General features: G+C 46.1%; 1 protein-coding gene across 13 annotated transcripts; it reads right to left on the bottom strand.

Moving 5' to 3' along the window:
* Window positions 1–1578: 1578 nt before the first annotated feature.
* Window positions 1579–19220, bottom strand: Elk1 (ETS transcription factor ELK1). 13 transcript variants are annotated; one of them, XM_090326148.1, is made up of 9 exons: window positions 19056–19220; window positions 10611–10704; window positions 9223–9358; window positions 8291–8534; window positions 5312–5495; window positions 5046–5137; window positions 3780–4211; window positions 3061–3162; window positions 1579–2970 (listed from the first exon to the last, which is right to left on the bottom strand). In XM_090326148.1, the coding sequence occupies exons 4-9, from the start codon at window positions 8498–8500 to the stop codon at window positions 2872–2874; spliced, it is 1119 nt and encodes a 372-aa protein (XP_090182274.1). In that variant the 5' UTR covers window positions 8501–8534; window positions 9223–9358; window positions 10611–10704; window positions 19056–19220; the 3' UTR covers window positions 1579–2871. The 13 variants fall into 13 exon arrangements, with proteins under 13 accessions (XP_090182274.1, XP_090182271.1, XP_090182261.1 ...); XM_090326145.1 differs by having other exon boundaries at window positions 5046–5495; window positions 9223–9285; XM_090326135.1 differs by having other exon boundaries at window positions 5046–5495.
* Between the last annotated feature and the right edge of the window lie 604 nt (window positions 19221–19824).

A 19824-nucleotide genomic window follows, 5' to 3' on the forward strand; every position in this document is an offset into this window, starting at 1 on the left:
GTTTTTGTTTTGTTGTTTTATCAGTCTTTAACTGTTTTATCAGACTTTAACTCTGAATCTGGGCCTTGTCCCTGAGCTCTTCAGGTCCAGGATCCCACCCTATCCCTCGAGCCACAGTTCCACTTCCGGTTTTCTGATGGTTAATTGGAGATAAGAGTCTCATGGTCTTTAGTGCCTGGGCTGGCTTTGAACCACAATTCTCAGATCTCAGCCTCCTGAGTATTTAGGTGTGTGAGCCACTGCACCAGCCTTGAGGTTTTTTTTTAAACATACAGTTTTGGGTTTACACCCACTATTTATTTTATGAAGAAGTTCATGAGCTGTGTACCGGTCGCTCACAGCTCACAGTTGTGTTTCAGAAACATCTAAAACTGTATAAAAGCCTAGTATGGAGGTAAAAGTCTACAAGGTCACACATACAAGACAAACATAACTCCCTGAGTAAGGGGACAGTGCCTGAGGTATTTGATCCAGTATGCTCATGCTTATTTTTTCACATAAATACACTGTCAAAAGTTAGTGGTCATAGGGGCTGGGAGTTTGGCCTAGTGGTAGAGTGCTTGCCTAGCATGCACAAAGACCCGGGTTCAATTTCTCAGTACCACATATATAGAAAAAAAAAGCCAGAAGTGGTGCTGAGGCTCAAGTGGTAGAGCTCTAGCCTCGAGAAAGTCCAAGGACAGTGCTCAGGCCCTGAGCTCAAGCCCAGGACTGGCAAAAAAAAGTTAGTGGTCACAATGTCTTTTTTTTTTAACTCAGGGCCTGAACTCTGTCCTCAAGGCTAGCACTCTACCACTTGAGTCACCGCACCACTTCCGGCTTTTTCTATGTATGTGGTACTGAGGAATTAAATCCAGGGTTTCATGCATGCTAGGCAAACACTCTACCACTAGTACATGCTCCCTGCTCCAGTGCCTTTTTTGCCAGTCCTGGGCTTGAGCTCAGGACCTGAGCACTGTCCTTGGACTTTCTCAAGGCTAGAGCTCTACCGCTTGAGTCTTAGCACCACTTCCAGCTTTTTTCTGTGTATGTGGTACCGAGGAATCATACCAAGCACACTACCAGTAGGCCAAACTCCCAGCCCCAGTGTATTATAATTTAAAAGCCTGTTCTGGGGCTTGAATTCAAAGCCTGAGAATGGTCCTTGAGCTTCTTTTGCTTAAGGCTGACACTTTTCCACTGGAGTCACAGGTTCAATTCTGTCTTTTTGGGGGGTACTTAATTGGAGATAAGAGTCTCATGGACTTTCCTGCCTAGGCTACTTCAAACTGTGACCCCATGATCTCAGCCTCCTGAATAGCTAGGATTACAAGCATGAGCCACTGATACCCAGCTGTGGTCACAGTTTCTGACATCTCTCATACACATAACACACATAATCACAACTTTCCAGTTTTTCTCACCACGTTGATTAACAACTTGCAGTTCTTGATGACTGTTTCTGACACATACCAACACAGCAGTATCTCTTAATCAACCCCTACCTCACACCCTTTGCCCTTCACACAAAATCATGCCTGCCACACACAGTTCATCCTGATGACATTGTGGGGAAAGAATACCAGAAGGCTCCAGGAACACCTTTAAAAATATATATTTACAGGAACAATTCCCCATTCTCTGGGACTTTTAGAAAAAAAGATCCATTTTGGGGAAGTAAAATAAACAGTGGAGACGAGTGTAGCACCGTCCCCCAAATCACCAACTCCCAGGTCTCCAGGCCTGGGTTGGACTGGTATTGACAGGAGGTGAGCCCAGAAGTATTTTAAACCCACCCTCTCCAGCCTGCAATTGTCAACCTGGAACTCCTAAACTGTAAGACAAGCTTTATATCCCCCATTCCTCCCTCCCAACTCCAGGGACACTTAAAGGGTCCTTTGCACCCGCCCGCAGGAAATTGGGGGGCTGGGAGGGAGCTGAAAATACATGTTTGGTATCAAAAATAAACACTTGGGGGTGTGGTAGGAAGATTCCCCCCAAATCCCTTCCTTCCCACCCACCTACCCAAAACAGGAAGAGATGCCTCCCTCTCCCATATTGAAAAGCCCCATTTAAAAATAGATTATACTATCAAAATGGCAAGGGGTGGGAGACACGGAGATCTGGAGTACTGGCTGGAGGGGCCCCCCAGACGGGGACCACTCAAAAAAACCCTCCATTGGGAGGCAACAGGCAGGACCCCAGGGAGTTTGGCAGACAAAGGAATGGCTTCTCAGTGGGAAGAACAACAAAAGGGATGTTCTTCCCTGGCCAAAATGTTGGTTGAGAAAAGGATAAGCTGTCTGAGAGAAAGTTAGGGAGGAGGGAATTGCTATCCCAAGGGTGTGATTCCTCCTTGACAGACTCCCAAACGATTAAACTGTACAATTTCTTCCTGGACCCTTAGGTATAGCCAGGAATAATAAACTAGCTCTTCTACCCACACCCCAAAATAGTGACAGGGCTCCCTCATCTCCCCAAGGGTAGGCTGAGAAATAAAGAAAGGTCCCTCTCAAGCCAGATCCCGATTGTCTTGTACTGAGGGGGAAAAAATGAGGAGATGAAGGAGATGTCTCAACCACCCCCTAAAAGGATTGGGCCAGATTCTTCCCAGTGGCCTTCAAAAAATAAATAAATAAACCGCCCCTACCATGGAAGTAGGAGACGTGTAAAGGCGGCCACTGAGGGACTGGCGGAGAGAGAAGTTGTATGTTTTCAGTGGAAGAGTTAATGAGTGAGAGATCCTTCTTCCCAGGAATCCCCACCCCATCATAACCAAAGCACAAGTCAGTTAATTGTTCTATGTTTCTCCTTGAGATGGCTGGCTGGAGAGAAGTTTAGGGGCATGGATGGAGTGACCCCAGAAGGGGGTGGTGGTCGTGGTGGTGGTAGTCATGGCTTCTGAGGCCCTGGGGAGAGCACCACGGGGGTCGAGAGGCCATCCACGCTGATGGAAGGGATGTGCACCTGTGCGCTGCCGCTGGACGGAAACTGGGGGAAAAATAGGGATAGGTCATAGATGGGGCCATGCTAGCTTCTCTCACCCTCTCCAAAATGGTGTGTGTGTGTGGGAAATCCTACCTGGAAGGAGAGCTTGGCTGGACTGCGGGGCGCAATGGGACTCAGGGTGCTCCAGAAGTGAATGCTGGGGGGCAGCGAGCTGGGTGTCAGCAGCACCGGGGTCTGTGAGGAAGGGTTGGTCAGAGCTCAAGTAAACAGAAGAAAGGTGTGGGAAGATGGAATGAACTTGGCCTCAGCCCCACCATCTATTTCCTACTCAGATTTCCATAGTCACTCCTCAAAAGCTCACAGACCTCGGCCATAACTACTAACGCCATGCCCTCACCCCCTCTCAAGTTGCTGAGACGTCACTGCCCAAGACTGCTCAGTCATTGCCCAAGACTGCTCAGTACAATCTATTCACTTGTTTGAAGACCTCACAAGTGACCATCATCATAACAGCTCATGGTCAACTTGCAATTCTTAGGTCCCATCTGCATACCTCACTCAGTAACAAATCCCAGGCCCTTAAGGCCCCCTGCTCAGGTTCCTTCAGCCCACTCCTACCCAGAAATAGTTCCTATTGAAAGCCTGTGTCCCCTAAGTGCCACCCACAAATTCCCTAGACAGGCTTATCTTGAATCAAGCCCTCTCCCTCCAGACCAAGCCCCAGCTCAGACAATCTCATTTAAATGCTCAACCCTCTTAGGATTCAACCCCAGGTGCCTAATTCTAATTCCTGTCAGTCACCCGCCAATCCGTCCCATGCCCAATGCTAGCCACGCCCCTCAGACACTCACCAATGTATGCGTAGGTAGCAGAGACGGCGTCAGTGCCGGTCCAGGAGCCTGCAGACCAGAGCCAGTTCCTGATCCGGGAGTCCGTTCAGGTCCTGGCCCACTCAACAGGCTCGGGCTAAGTGGAAGTTCCAGATCTCGGGGCTTCCGGCCTTTCTGGGGCTGAGCAATCTCAGTGCTGGAGGCTGAGAGGCCGCCCACCGGGGCTGTTGTTTCCATAAGTACTGCGGGCAGCCGCGACAGCAGGCCCTCCGTGGGAGGAACTTCCGGATCACCCTTGACAGCTTCCCGCACCAATCCTGCCTCCCCTGAAGCTTGTAACTCCTCCTTGGGCCCCTCCACTTTCACTTGTGGAGGCAATGGGCGGCCCGGACTTGGCTCTATGTTCAGGTCTTCTGACTTCTTGTTTGGGGCCTCAGGTGGGGTCAAGATAACCTGGGAGAAAGGTGAGCACAAATGACGTATATAAAGATTGTTGGGATACAGAACTTTTCTCCATGGGTCACTGATGATCTTCATAAACGAGAGTGGAGTGGAGGCATGGCTGTATATGAGGGGTATTTCCATCAATGAGACAAGACTTCAGGGAAATGAGGTTTTCTCTGGGATAGGGCATCTAGGGTGCCACAATTTAATGGGGGCCAGATACTAGGAGTAGCACCCTCCTTCATGAGAACAGTGGCACTCAGAAATGTTTTTTTGGTGCTGGTCCTGGGCCTTGGGCATTGTCCCTGAGCTTTTGCTCAATGACAGCACTCTATACTTGAGCCACAGCTCCACTTTAGTTTTTTGGAAGGTGCTTAATTGGAATACTTTTCTGTTCCATTTCAAACTGTGAACCTCAGATCTCAGCCTCCTGAGTATCTAGGACTACAGGTGCGAGTCACGAGTACCTGGCTCAGACATGTGTTTTTACAGACCAGAAGCATTTGTTTCATTGAGGAACTCATTTAGGTGCAAATCTAGGGCCCTGACCCCAGAGATACACAGATCAGATTGTTGGGTCAGAGCTAACTAACTGTTGGTTAACAAGCCACCTAGGTGATTCTGATGAGTACTAAGGGGTGAAAACCTGTGCATTAAATATGTGCTGAGCACCTTCCACATACTGAGGAGCTATTAATTGTACCATGCGTCTCCTCCCTCTTCCTTCTTAGAATCTGCATAACTCTCACCCTATCTCAAAGGGGACTTCTTCCTTCCACCATGATGTCCTTTAATAGGACTTATATATCTTTTCAATATGAATCTCCATATTCCAATATTTACCTGCAGAGGCAGGCCAGCTTCTTCCACCTCCAGGCAGGCCTCTAAGGGATTCGGACTGGCACTCCTGCTCCTTGAAGGGGGTGCTGCTGCTCCTGCAGAGGCAGTGTTGGGGAGCACCGAGGCAGGCCGAGGGTGAGGAGGTACCTGTGGCTGTGGCTGCAGGGACTGGATTGTGAAGGTGGAATAGAGGCCTGAACGCATATATTCATTCCGGCTACTGCGTGCCAGGCTGCTGGGGCCCGCCATTCCTGCACTCTTGGGTGTACCTGGCTTTCCAGTGGTAGTGTCTCCAGGCGCAGCATGAGCAGCAGCAGGGGCAACATTTGCCACTGCAGAGGCTACAGACACTTCAGGCTGCGGTGGGCAGTCCTCTGTAGAGCACCCTGCAACTTCTGGGTAGGACACAAACTTGTAGACAAACTTCTGGCCACTCACCTTGCGGATTATATTCTGGAAAAGGAGGGGACAGAATTGAGGGCCTTAGAGGAAAACGTGCAGGGTGAAAATGTGAAAGAGGGTTACTGAGGGGTCTTTCTTCCCATTTTTCTCAGTTTGCTCATTGATTTCTCAAGTTGTGGGCTTTCTCACTGATTCTTCCTCCTCCCAGTTGCCACTCCAACCCATCTCCATTTTCCCCTCCTCTGCCCCCTCCCCATGCCACAATTCTTTATCCTTTCTTTCTAGATCACTCTAAGTCTCCTGTTACTCTTAATCTCCAGCCTTCCAATTCCCTTACCCCCTGCCATGGCTCTACTTCACAAAGGGACATTACAGGAGTAGGTGAGGTCCAAGAGCCAGGGGTTAATGGCATTGGATTTTGCAGGTAGCTTCTGGGACACAGTTTTGGAGACTAGCCAGTATAATAAGATAAGGAAATGCCAGAAGAGGCCTCATAAATGTAGATGAATGGGGTAAATTATTGATATGGAGGATTACTTAAAGCTCTTGACACAGACAAGGAACAAGCCAGGTCACTAAGGGCAAAGGGAGGTCCCATATTAGTACTGTGGTAGAGATTTAGGTTAAAACACTAAGAAAAGGAAGTACCTGAAAGCAACTAGACAAGAACATTTAGCTATTGGACTAGATATTAGAGGATATGATGGTCCCAGGAGACAAAACAAGGTAGTTTCATTACTATTGTTTTGGAAGTCTAAACCAAGGGAACAAAATAAGTAAATGAAAAAAAATGTGCAGATGCAGTAAGTGCCATGAATTACTAAGGATGGGAAGTACAGGTCTGCTTGTGGAACACCAGCTCATTCTGGGGATGCCCTTTTCTATGTGCCAGTTCTGAGATTTGAACTCAGATCCTGGGCAGTATCCCTAAGATTTTTTGCTCAAGGCTACAGCTCTACCATTTGAGCCACAGCTCTTCTTCCAGCTTTTTGGTAATTAACTGGAGATAAGAAACCCATGGGACTTCCTTTTCTGGGCTGGCTTCGAACTGTGATCCTCAGATCTCAGCCTCCTGAGCAACTAGAATTACAGACTCAAGCCACTAGTGCCTGGTTCTGGGGAGGTCTTCATGATGGGTCAGGTGTGTCACAGTGTGGGTTTGTATTTCTCAGAACAGGAATAAAGAGAGATGTTTGTTGATATTGTTTTGGATGTTTCTGCTAAGGAAATCAAATGAAAACTGGTATAAATGTTGGAGAGGGATAAGGCACAGGTCTTGTGGTCTGAGAGAACAGGGTGAAGAAAAAAAAATTAGCTGTAGGAATATGATGATGCCATAAAGCAATTCTTAGAAATATTGAGAAGGATCAGTATTATTCTGTGAATCCAAGAGAATAGGGTATAGAGCTGGTATCATACATGTTGATCTGGAGGCTTTAACTAAAGAAATAAGAGAAGGAAGGAATGTGTTAGAAGCTCTGGAAAATTAAGTTAGGAAATGTTAGTAAAGTACTATCATGGTTCTGGGTCTAGGGTTAAGAATATGGGTGTGGTGGCTCCCACGTGCAATCCTAGATACTTAGAAGGCTGAGATCTGAGGATCAAGGGTCAAAACCAGCCCGGGCACAAAAAGTCCCTGAGACTCATCTCCAATTAACCACCAGAAAACCAGAAGTGGCGCTGTGGCTCAAGGGGTAGGGCTGTAGCCTTGAGCTGAAGAGCTCAGGGACAATGCCCAGGCTCAGAGTTCAAGTCCCATGACCAACAAAAAAAGAATATGGAATATTCTGGACTATGAGCAGATTACGAAGTAACTTGGGGAGCCTAGAATTGGTCTGTGTTCTAAGGGAACACAATGGGGACTAGTCTCTATTAACAATGTTTTTCAAAGTTTTGGCTACAAGAATAAGGCATAAAATCAAAAGCAGGTAGCTCATGCCTAGAATATTAGCTACTCAGGAGGCTGAGATCTGACGAACACAGTTTAAAGCTAGCTTGGATAAGAAAGTCTATACGACTCATCTCTAACCCAAAAAGCAAGAAGTAGAGGTATGGCTCAAGTGAGAAAAGTGCCAGCCTTGAGGGGAAAAAATGCTAACGGACAGTGCCCATGTCCTGAGTTCAAGCCCTAGTATCAGCACATATACAAAAAAGAATAAAGCACAAAAATGAAATATAGGACCAGGAGCATGGCCTAGTGGTAAAGTGCTTTCCTAGCATGCATGAAGGCCCCGGGGTTCGATTCCTCAGTACCACATACATAGAAAAAGCCGGAAGTGGTGCTGTGGCTCAAGTGGTAGAGCTCTAGCCTTGAGAAAGCCCAAGGACAGTGCTCAGTGAGTTCAAGCTCCAGGACTGTCAAAAAAATGAAATATACAGGGCATGGGGTGGGTGCTTAGGGAATCTCAGTGAGTAAGGTAAAGAGGAGTCAGAATTATTATTGCTGTAAGTGTTAGAGCCAAAGCAGTAAGAAAATAAAACAACCTAGGGGCCAAGAGTATGGCTTAGTATACATGAAGCACTGAATTCGATTCCTCAGTACCATATATACACAGAAAAAGCTATAAGTGATGCTGTGGCAGAGTGCTAGCCTTGAGCAAAAGAAGCTCAGGGACAGTGCTCAGGCCCTGATTTTAAGCCCTGGGACTGGCAAAAAAGAGAGAAAAAAAGAAAACAAAACAACTGAGATAAATATTGGGGGGCCCAACATTTGTCTGAAAGTACTAGTAGATAAGATCTAATGTTAATATTGTTTTTTAGAGTTCTGACTATAGCAATCATGACAAAGAATAAAATTTTGAATACAAATCTCAGAGGGTCCCAGCCATGAGTCTCAGAGGTCATACCTTGTCATAGTAGTACCGCAAAGCCCTGCTGAGCTTGTCATAATTCATGTTGGTTTTGTTCTTCCGCAGCCCCCAGAGCCGGGCCACCTCCTCTGCATCCACCAGCTTGAACTCACCACCATCTCGTGAGGTCCAGGAGATGATGTGGCCATTACCTTGTTCTCTCAGCAGCTGCAGCAGAAACTGCCACAGGGTCACAGATGGGTCCATCACTGGGGGAGCACTCACGCCATCCCAGGGGTACCTAGAAGGTAGGGTAGATAGCTGGAACTAAGAAGCTGTGGAGAGATGGGGAAGACAGCAAGACTCCTTCCTTATCACCTTGCCTCCTCCTCTGTCCCCAAATCCCCACCACTATTTTGGGGGGAAGGGGAGGTACAAAAGGCTGTAGTTGGCAAAAATAATGCCAAGGCTCCAAGATGTCTATCCTATGAGTACATTATATTATGTAATAAGAAAGAACTCTGCCAGGCTCTGATGGCTCACATCTGTAATCCTAGCCACTCAAGAGGTTGAGATCTGAGGATCACAGTTGGAAGCCAGTCTGGGAAAGAAAGTCTGTGAGACTCTTAACTCCATCTAACTGCCAAAATGCTGGAAGTGGAGTTTTGGCTCAAATGTTAGAATGCTAGACTTGAGCAAGAAAGCTCAGGGACAGAGCCAAGGCCCTGAATTCTAGCTCCACAACCAACAAAAGGAAGGAAAGGAAGGAGGGAGGGAGGAAGAGAGGGAGGGAGGGAAAAAAAGAAATCTCTGAGATGAAATTAAGTTTATAGACCTTAAGATGAACGAAAGAAAACTCTGGCTTATGTAGTGATGGCAACTTAATCATATGAGCTCCAAAAAGCAGAAAAGGGAAGCAGAAAGAGACTGGAGATGGAATGGTAGGTGAAGGAGAGTTTGCAAGGCAAGGGCAAACTAGAGGGACTAACCTGCCATCTGAAAGGGGGTCCAAGTCAGGGATGTGAGTGCCTTAAAGCTGTTACGACCTTCAGCTGATAGCCAATCAGAAAACAAGCACGTCAGTTCTACAACTTGATGAGCTGAATTCTATCAACAATCTGAAATCTGAATAACAAGAAATTATCCTATTTTTCAGTCTCTATAAAAATACAATGTTGCTAATACCTTCTTGCTAGCTTGGTTAGAAAAATGTGGGATTTCTGATCTACCTAGAACTATCAGATAAGAAATGCTGTCTTTGTTGAGAAAAGTTTCACTGTGTAGCGCAGACCTCAAACTCAAAATCCTCCTACCTCAGTTTCCCAAAGTCTGGGATTATATATATGTGTTAGTGTACCCACATTTTGTGTGTATTGTATGTGCAGGTCCTGCAGGTACTGTAGGTCCTTGAGCTTTTTTTTTTCTCTCAAGACTAGCTAGCTGTCTGCTAGTATAAACACAGCTCCACTTCCAGTTTTTTTTTGTGCTTAATTCGAGAAAAGAGCTCTGGGACTTTCCTTCTCAGGCTGGCTTTGAACCTTTATCCTCAATTTTGGCCTCCTGAGTGGCTAGGATTGCAGGCATGAGCCACCCGTGCCTGGCAAAAAATAAAAAATAAAGAAGCTAAATTTCACATAAGTTGTCACAGCAGGACTAGAAAATTCGTGCAATGCCTTTTATGTGAGTTTTTTTGGGTTTTTGTTTTGTTTTCATGTGCTGATACTAGAGCTTGAATTCAGTGCCTAGGTGCTGTCCCTGAGCTGTTTTTGCTTAAGGCTAGAGCTCTACTACCACTTGACCCACAGTTCTACTTCTGGCTTTTTGCTGGTTAAAGTCTCAGAGACTTTTCTACACTGGCTGGCTTCCAATCTCAATCCTCAGATCTCAGACTCCTAAGTAACTAGGATAACAGTGTGAGCCACTGTCCCTGGATATAACGTGTTTTGTTTTATTCAAAACAAGGATTTACTATGCCTTGTTATGAACTTTTCTTAAAAATCACTTCAGTGTTAAGATCTTCAGGAGATGTCTTTGTTAAGACCCTTGCAAGTACCAGTCACTGAACTTGGGGTTGCCTTGCTTTGCTGAATAGTCTTCAAGTCTCAGCCCAAAGTTCCTTTTTATGAAGCTTTCTTCAATCTGTTCTTGTATCCTCACTCCTCCCCAACCTATGACTGTCCCTATATGTCTTACTTCTTTTTTTTGCAGTGGTAGGGATTGAGTCCAGGGTCTTGTGCATAGGCTAAGCATGTATTTTACCACCCAGCTATACCATCAGCCCATCTTCTTGGCTACACTAGTAACTAACACTTACCCACTGCTTAATATGTCCAGGCTCTGCTCTAAAGAGAGGCAATCTGGCTTACCAAACAGTTACCTAAGCTCTGATGCCAGATTCCAGAGTTTAATTCCTAGGTCTTCAACCTCGTTGTACTTCAAATATTCTCATCTGTAGAGGAGAATCAGACACCCTGAAAAAATAGGGATTATTTTTTTGAGTAAATAGTGTAAGTCTTCAATGCAGAATATTTTTTGTATGCCAGTACTAGGGCTTTTGAATTCAGGGCCTGGGCACTGTCCCACAGCTTTCTCACTCAAGAAGGACATTCTACCACTCTTAATGTAAGAATTAATCATTCTTTTTTGCCAGTCCTAGGCTTGAGCTCAGGGCCTGAGCATTGTCCTTGGACTTTCTCAAGGCTAGCCCTCTACCACTTCAGCCACAGCTCCACTTCTGGCTTTTTTCTGTATGTGGTACCAAGGAATTGAACCCAGGTCTTTGTGAATGCTAGGCAAGCACTCTACCAGTAGGCCAACTCCCAGCCCCTAATCATTCTTTCTATGTAGATTAATGTCTGGGTATTATAAGCTCTAAGCAATTATTAGTTTCTCATTTGTTCCCAGTTCTTTGTCTGCTGTGCCCAAATCCTGAAAGCTCTAAAACCAGAAATCTTTATAAGTCTCTTGGCAGCAAAACCTGATTTGACACAAAACCAAGCCTTCTCTGGTCTTTATTGATTCTCGCCTAGCGCAGATGTTCCTGCATTGTGCTGCAGAAATATGAAAGGAGCTGATGCCAGAGCTGAGGATGTTATGTAATGCATCATATGTGCACCACGCTACCTTTCTCAAATCAGAAAAATGTCCAATTCTGAGGCACATCTGTCCCTAGGGATTTTGGAGGAAGGCAGGGGCTGTTATTTGAATAGGCACTGACTCTTTTATTCCCCCCTCATCAACTCTGAAAAGCAGATCCTAATTATTGTGAATTTATAGATAAGGCAGCTGAGGTACATGGTATCTAAATGATGCCCACACAGCTAGTGACAGACAGAGCCTGCATTTGGACCTAAGCAGCCAAGTACAGGTGGTCTAAGCTTTTACCCATCAGGCTAAACTGCTCCTCCAATTTCAATCCTATCAACTTATTGCAGTTACTGTCTTTTTTCTTTCGCCTGTCCTGGGCCTTGAAGTCTGGGCCTGAGCACTGTCCTTAGGCTTTCTCAAGGCTACAGCTCTACCACTTTAATCACACCACCACTTCCAGCCTTTTTTCTATGTATGTAGTACTGAGGAATTGAACCCGGGTCTTTGTGCATGCTAAGCAAGCACTCTACCTCTAGGCCAAACTCCTGGCCCCCCATTGCTGTTATTTTCTAAGAGAAAAGTGGGGAAAAAACCCTGATCTTCCTATTGCCTAACAGGATGAACATCATTCAAGAAACCATCTACCTGGCTGTGATTGCTGGATTAAGACTAAACCTAAATCGGAAGGTTTTGAAAAACCTCCTTCTATCATTTATAGCTTTGCCCTTTAATCTACAACAAAATATACAATATGATCTTCTAATGTCAAAGCTTGCTCCAAGCCCATTAATCAGACACAGTGTGGGGCAACAGTCCAAGAGACAAAGCTATAGAGTGGCAGCTTAGAATCAATCCTGTCTTCAGAGCCCCTCACTGAGTTTGTTTTGAAGGCTGGCTCCTTTCAGAGGCAGTGTTTGGTATGACTCCTTGTGGCAAAGAGCAGTATTGTCAACCTCAAGCATTCCTTTGAGCTGCAGCATAATCTATTTATACACTGAGTGCCCTGGACTCTGGGTTCTGCTGCTCATCACTTCTCTCACTTAAAAAAGAGTGCTGCATTTGGCCTTGCCCAGATGGGCTTACTTTCTATTACCACTGAGACACAGTCACACTTAGAAGTGACAACCATGGGTCAGCAACATACTGGACACATGTACCCTGCCCTAGTACATTCCCCAACTTACTGGTGTAGATAAATAACTAAGGCAAACAAGTCAAGAGCCTGGCAGATGGTGAAAGGGACTATGGGAAACAACCAATCAGCAAAGGAGCTATTCTCCCAGTTCAAGGGAGGGTAGGCCCTGAGATGACAAGTGAGCCAAGAGCTGAAAGAGTTGAAGGAAGGGCTCTGATCTTGGGTGCCAGCAGGTTGGAGGGAGAATCAAAGCTGGGAAGGAAGGAGGAAGGATGGTAGGAGACTGGATCAGCCAGAGGGAGGCATTTTCCGGCAGTGTTAAGACTTGGATTCTGGGTGAGACAAGAGCCATAAGAGGGTTGTGAATAGAAGCCTGACAGGCTGTGTGACTTGGATATAAAACAGAATCCCTGTAGCTTCAGTGAGAATAACAGTTTGGGCAAAGAGGCTGTGGTGATCGAAGTGAGAGATGGTGGCAGCTATGGAAGGGCTGAGAAACAAGTTCTGCTAAGATTCATGGAGAGACAGCACAGATAGTGTGGGGGACGTGTCAAGGTGAACCTGGCTGGGGGGCCTGATTACTTGGAAGGATGGAGTGAGTATGAATGGGGTCGACAGGTTTCAATGGAAGAACATACAGAAGGTCAGTTTGGAGATGACTAGTTTCAGAGGCTCATTAGACACTCAGGACTATGCTATGAAGAATAATAGTAATATAAGAAATATAAGTGTCAGGCAGCCCTTACAGTATCCTACACACTATTTTGACAGCATTTTTTCACAGTCCTGGGGCTTGGACTCAGGGCCTGGGCACTGTCTCTGAGCTCATTTTGTTTAAGGCTAGTGCTTTACCACTTGAGCCACAGTGCCATTTCCAGCTTTTTCTGTTTATGTGGTACTGAGGAATCGAACCCAGGGCTTCAGACATGCTAGGCAAGTTCTACTATCACTAAGTCACATTCCCAGCCCCAGCATTGGTTTTTGAACTTAGGGCCCTTTTCTAGGTAAATGCTCTACCATGTGAGCCATGCTCTGTCCCCCATGTGCACTTTGAGACAGGATCTCATTGTGCTGCATAGACTGGCCTTAAACTCATGGCTGTTCTATCCCATTACCACTACATGCTGAGATTACAGGCATGTGCCACTATGTCCAACACCACATGCTTTATTTTTGCTTTTGGTACTAGTACCAGGGGTTGATCTCAGGGCCCCATAATCCTGGTTAGCTTTTTTGCTCAAGGCTGCCATTCTACTAGTTGAGTCACAATTCCACTTCTGACTTTTAGTGATTAACTGGAGATAAAGAGTCTCACAGACTCCTCTACCTTGGGCTGGCTTCAAACCATTATCCTTGGATCTCATTCAGTAGGATGACAGATGTGAGGCACAGAAGGCACATTGCTTTAAACATTTAATCTTTAAACCAATACCTAAGGATAGGTATTATACCCCCCCTTTTTTCCCCAGATGAGGGAATGGTAGTGCAGAGAAGTAAGTTGCCCAGAGTCACACAGATGGAGGCAGGTGCAGCTGGGATTCCTACTTAAACAATGAGCTGCAGCCAGCATTCCTAGCCATTCTTCACCATCAATTCTCTATGAAGAGACATATTGAAGGGACCTTAGAGGATTCTACACAGATAGATGGAGCAAGCTAGTTTTTCATGAGGTCGTGGCATGTGACCTGAAGGAGTGCTAAGGGCACTTTTGGCCAAGGGACCAGAACAGTGTGTACAAAGGCTAGGAGGTGGCCACCTCAAGATATGCATAATTCTCGGAGAGTTCCTACTTCTGAGGTACAATCTGTTCTCCCAGGAAGGGGAGTAAGTTGTTCTGAGACAACTTTTTATCACACCGGTATCAAGTTCTAGTACCTTCCAGCCCGAATTCATTCTTCCACTGCATGATTCAATGAACTGAATAACCTTGTTTGCCCTTGCAAATCTGTTCTCTCTGGGTGTGTGCAGCCTTCAGTAAATTACTCAGCCACCCTGTTTCTGGTTTCTCATTTATAGCACAGGGATATTTTAACTTTTTTTAAAGCCAGTCCCGGGGCTTGAACTCAGGACTTCAGCACTGTCCTTAGGCTTTCTCAAGGCTAGTGCTCTATCACTTGAAGCACAGCACCACTCTGGCTTTTTCTGTGTATGTGCTGCTAAGGAATCAAACCCAGGGCTTCGTGCATGCTAGGCAAGCACTCTACCACTAGGTCACGCTCCTGGCCCAGATATTTCACTCTTAAAGCACTCAGAAGCACACCTACCCTAAAAGGCTTTTTTATGAGGATTAAATGTACCGATGTATGCAAACGACTTAGAAAATTGTCTCTGGCACATGGTAGACACTCAACATCTGTTAACTAGCACATTATCTTTCTCCCTCCTCCTCAATCTTGTGTATTACCATGGCCTCTACCACCTCGTCTTCTACCCCTCCCTCCACATTGCTTCAGCTACACTGGCCTCTTTGATGTCATTACAGCCCATGAGATGCTTTCTTAGGATTGATGTACTGGCTGTTCTTGCTGCCTGATATCCTCCCTGCCTTATGTATGGCTTGCCTTGTGCCTAATATTCCAACTACCCCAATATGCTATCCCTATCTGGCCTACTTCATTCTTTTTCCTTAGCACTTGTCTAACACACTATCTAATTTTACTGGCTTATTTTTTACATAGCCTATCTCCCTTACTGTTAATGTCTGCCCCACAAATGCAGGGGTTTCTACCTGTTTTTCTTCTCCCCATCTCTAGCATCTAGAAGAAGGCTTGGTACTCACTAGGTTTTTAGTATATATTTGCAAACATTTGCAAGTCCCAAAAACTTAGTTCTCATATTCCTCCTCCTTCATCTGCCACACAATGTCTGAAGTGATGATGTCTCCCTTGTTATTTATGCAACAAACCAACCATTTTTTTGTTGCTGGTCCTGGGGCTTGAAATTTGGGCCTGAGCCACCGTCCCTGAGCTCCATGTCCTCAAGGTTGGCACTTTTTACCACCTGACATACAGTTCCACTTCTGACTTTTTCTGTGATTAACTGACATTCCTGCCTGGACTAGCTTGGAATCTCAATCTCCAGATCTCAGCCTCCTTAGTAGATAGGATTATAGGTATATTTTTAGGTGCTGAAGACATAGCAGTGAAGAATCAGACCTTGTAGCAGGGAGAGACAGACCACATACAAACTATATGATATGTAAGACAGTGACAGAGAACAAACGGATAAAGAAAGTACAGAAGAGACCTGAGCACTACTAGGTGTACAGGATCAGATGCTTAGAGAGGTGTTGGCTATTTTTTTACACAAAAAGCATCTTCAGACACATTTTTATATATGTGTCTTTCTATATTCCAAGCACCACAGTTACGAACACATGATTTACTGAAATAACACAACACAGATGCAATGTAATGAAAGCAGTCTCAGAAACATCTTTTCTAACTGTGCCTTTACACAGGGTATTCCATACATCACACTTCTGGGAACACATCCTTCAATAACACTCACCTTATTCACAAAGCCACTGCTATCCTTGGAAACATCTTTACATGCATCTTGCAGTACTGTGTTCCCCATACTGGGTGTGGGGCACATTCTTTAGGAGTTGGCATTTCAAGAGGGCCCTTGAAGGCACATTGCAGAGATTTGGGAGTAGTGTTAGAATAGAGAGAATAGAGAAGGCTCTGGGGTTGCCTGTGCCTTCTGTGTTTAGAAGGATAGTAAGGGGGAGGCCAGCATGAGGAAAGTCACACTGGAGCACAGGTCTGGGATCGGAGGAGAGGTGAAGAAAGTTAAGTTAGAGAGAAGATATGTTTTATTAACTCACAAAGAGGAGTCTAGTTCTAAGCCTCATTTTTAACAAAAACCAAACAGGTACAGGGAGAAGGTGGTTAAGTTATTCATCTAAGGCCACAGTGATACTGGGACTGAGGGTGGGTGGGTAATAAGATCAAGTGTGGAACAGAGATGGTTTTGCAGACTATGTGAGAAGAAGGAACAGCAAGAAAAAGACCCCTAGAGATGGGAACTAATTTGGTTTCTAAGGAATGGGACCTCACACAGGGAAAGTACAATGAGGTAAAAGAAGAATGCCTTCTTGCGCCAAGTATTTACTGGGTTTAAGAAAGGTATTTTTACCTTCTCCGTGTCTCAGTTTCTTAGTACCTGTCTTACAGGGCTATGGTGAGAATTAGAAGAGCTAGTGAATACAGATCACTGGTACTTAGCAAGTGCTCAATAAATGTCAATGACTCTTGGTAGTCTCATTGGTATTACTAACAAATTTGTTTCCTGCAGTAATGCAAAATATCTTAGTGGCTAAAGAGTGTCTGTGAAGAAAGTTTACACTACAATAAAAAAAATCTGAGGTTAGCCAAGGCCTAGTAACTCATATCTGCAATCCTAGCTACTTTGGAGGTTGAGATATAAGGATCACAGTTCAACACCTGTCTAGGCAGGAAAGTCTGCGAGACTCTTTTTTTTGGGGGGGGTCAGTAGTAGGGCTTGAATTCTGGGCCTGGGTGCTGTCCCTGAGTTCTCCAGTTCAAGGCTAGCACTCTACCACTTGAGCCACAGCACCACTTCCAGCTGTTTCTGTACATGTGGTACTAAGGAATGGAACCCAGGGCTTTGTGCATTCTAGGCAAGCACTATACTACAAGGCTACGCTCCTGGCCCCCTGTGAGACTTAACTCTACAAAGCTACCAAAAAGCTAGAAGTGAAGCTATGGCTCAAGTGTTAGAGCATTAGCCTTGAGCAAAAGAAGCTCAGGGATGGCACCCAGGCCCTGAGTACAAGCCACATCTGAGTTCATACACATCTATATAAAGTCTGAGTACCAGCCAGAAGCTGGTAGCTCATGTCCATAATCCCGGCTACTCATGAAGCTGAGTTCTGAGAATCCTATTTCAAAGCTAGCCCAAGGAGGAAAATCTGTGACACTCTTAATTTTCAGTTAACTACCAAAAAGCCAGAAGTGGACCTGTGGCTCAAGCGGGACAATGGTATCCTGGAGCACAAAAGCTCAGGGACAGCGTCGAGGCCCTGATTTTACAAATTCCTTGATCCAACAAATACACAGGCTGATCTACTAAGGAAGGGACTGGCTGGGGGATTGGGGTGTCAGGGAAGATCAGTCTATCTAGCACATGGAAAGGATGAAGGACCATTTTTCTATATGTGTGCAGATCCTGGGGCTTAAAATCAGGTCCTTGGCACTGTCCCATGCACTTTTGTGCTCAGACTAGTGCTATACCACTAACACTAGAGCCATAGCTCTATTTTTGGCCTTTTGGTAGTTAATTGGAGATATGACTTCCCAGACTTTCCTGCCTGGGCAGGCTTTGAACCTTGGTCCTCAGATCTCAGGCTTCTGAGTACCTAGAATTACAGGCATGAGCCACTCGTACCTAGCAGGAAGAACCTTTTGAGTGTGTGTGTGCAGTCCTTGAACTCAGGACTGGGTGCTATCCCAGGAATCTCAGGGATAGTACTCTACCACCTGAGCCACAACTCCACTATAGTTTTTTATTGGTCAATTGGAGATAAGCGTTTTAGGGACTTTCTTGATTGGACTGGTGTTGAACTCTAATCCTCAGATCTCAGCCTTCTGAGTAGCTAGGATTAATTACAGACATGAGCCATCAATGCCTAGCTAGGAAGAACCTTCTTCAGGAAAAGATTTCAAACACTGGATACATGGGAGGACTTAGGGAGTGTGAATGCCAGCAAAGGGGTAGCAGGAAGCCAATGAACAGATCTGCTATAAAGGGAATCTGGCTCATCTTCTGGAGGCAGAGTGAGCAGAAAAACTTTCTCCTGCACAACAGTGGAAAAGCCATTACGGTGCTTAAAATGACAGGACAGAACAAGGCATGGATTTGGCTACTTTAAATGATCGAACAAATATTGAACACTAAACCAACTCACTATTAAAAGGGAGAAATCTATACATAAAATAGTTAAGGCAATGGACTGATAAGTATGAGTATGTTAATACAAACATGTAGACGGATCCACTATAAAGGTGGGGAGTAAAGCCATGAGCTGAGGGACATTAGGGTACTAGAGGAGTCAAGAATAAATATTCAGATGGACTCACCATTAGACAGAGGCTAGTGTACTGCCCGGGTACATGGCAGCACAAACTGATTCACTACAAGGAACTGGGAGGGGTGGAATATAAACAAGGCCACAGACAGGTCCCCTGAAAGTTGAGACTTGAAGAAAGACAAACACTTAAACGTACCTACTATTAAGGGTGTTGGTCAATGCCATAGACTGCCTCCCAGTAACTGGGGGGAAGTAGGGGTAGGTAGGGGGAGACCACGGACGAGTCCAATGTAAGTTAGGGTGGGGTAAAATAAAAGCACGCAGACCAATCCATTATACAGCCGGAAAGGGTGGTTACGTCACAATCAGATTCACTACAAGGGACGAAGGGAGGGGCAGTGCACACGCAGGTCACCAACCCTTGTGGTGGCTAAAGGGAGTCCGACACTAGGAGGCCACAGCACAAGCCACATACCCTGTGCGGGGGTGGGAAGGATACGTGGGGTCACAGACAGGGCCCTCCACCCTTTAGGCCCAGAGCTCACCTGTGTGTGGCGAGGTGGCAGTGTTGGCAGCTCCGGGGGGCGGGGGCTCCATACGCGGCCCCACCGCCCCCCAGGCCCGGATTCTGAGGCAGCGGCGGCGGCGGTGGTGGCGGCACCTAGAAGCCGCCCCAGCGTTTCTCCACCGCTCACGTGGGCCCGGGGTGGGAGGAGGAGCCAAGCATCCCGCCGCTCCCCCATTGGCCAATGCATCAGGAACCAACTGCACGGCTTTAGAGCCGGGGGGCGGGACCTAGCCTACAGAGCTATACAGTGATTGGTTTAGAGGTGTTGATGGACTAGCCTGAGCGGCGCTTGCACTCGCCGGAGCTCCACCCTGATTTGTTTAAGTAAGACTGAACAATTGATTGGGTTAAATAGGATTGATGGCAGATGAGAAGGCTCCGGGGATAGGGGGTGGGTGAGCACTGCTTTCAGCTGATTGGTGGATACTCCGAAACAGCTGCCAAAACACCAAGCAGGCAGTGCTGCACACCATGCCGCCGGGCGGAAGCAGGACTTATATAGAAATGGGGTGTAGCAGCCGGCGGGGAGAGGGTCAGGCCGGTTCTGCGTAGGCAGGCAAGGTAACTCTATGGTGATTGGCCAGAAAAGACGACTTTAGAAACAAGCCAGAGGGCTGGATGGCTGCCAAATACACAAAGGTGCTGAGTGGCAGAAATTAAATGTATACAAGGAAGGCAAGCTCGAGCAGTAGCCAGTAATAAGAGGACAGACTCAGAGGGTCTTCCATAATCACGGTAAGGCAGTC

The sequence above is a fragment of the Megascapheus bottae genome, chromosome X, assembly GCF_031878675.1.
Source record: "Megascapheus bottae isolate mThoBot1 chromosome X, mThoBot2.hap1, whole genome shotgun sequence".
In the NCBI taxonomy this organism is placed as follows: Eukaryota; Metazoa; Chordata; class Mammalia; order Rodentia; family Geomyidae; genus Megascapheus; species Megascapheus bottae.

What these genes read in the sequence shown, in the direction of transcription:
- Elk1 (XM_090326147.1), bottom strand. Translation starts at nt 8,500, where the DNA reads ATGGACCCATCTGTGACCCTGTGGCAGTTTCTGCTGCAGCTGCTGAGA. An exon ending in AAGCTGGCCTGCCTCTGCAG is followed by an intron (nt 4,212 to 5,045) that starts GTAAATATTGGA and finishes CCTTTCTCCCAG; the next exon opens with GTTATCTTGACCCCACCTGA. An exon ending in CAGCCAAGCTCTCCTTCCAG is followed by an intron (nt 2,971 to 3,060) that starts GTAGGATTTCCC and finishes TTTTTCCCCCAG; the next exon opens with TTTCCGTCCAGCGGCAGCGC.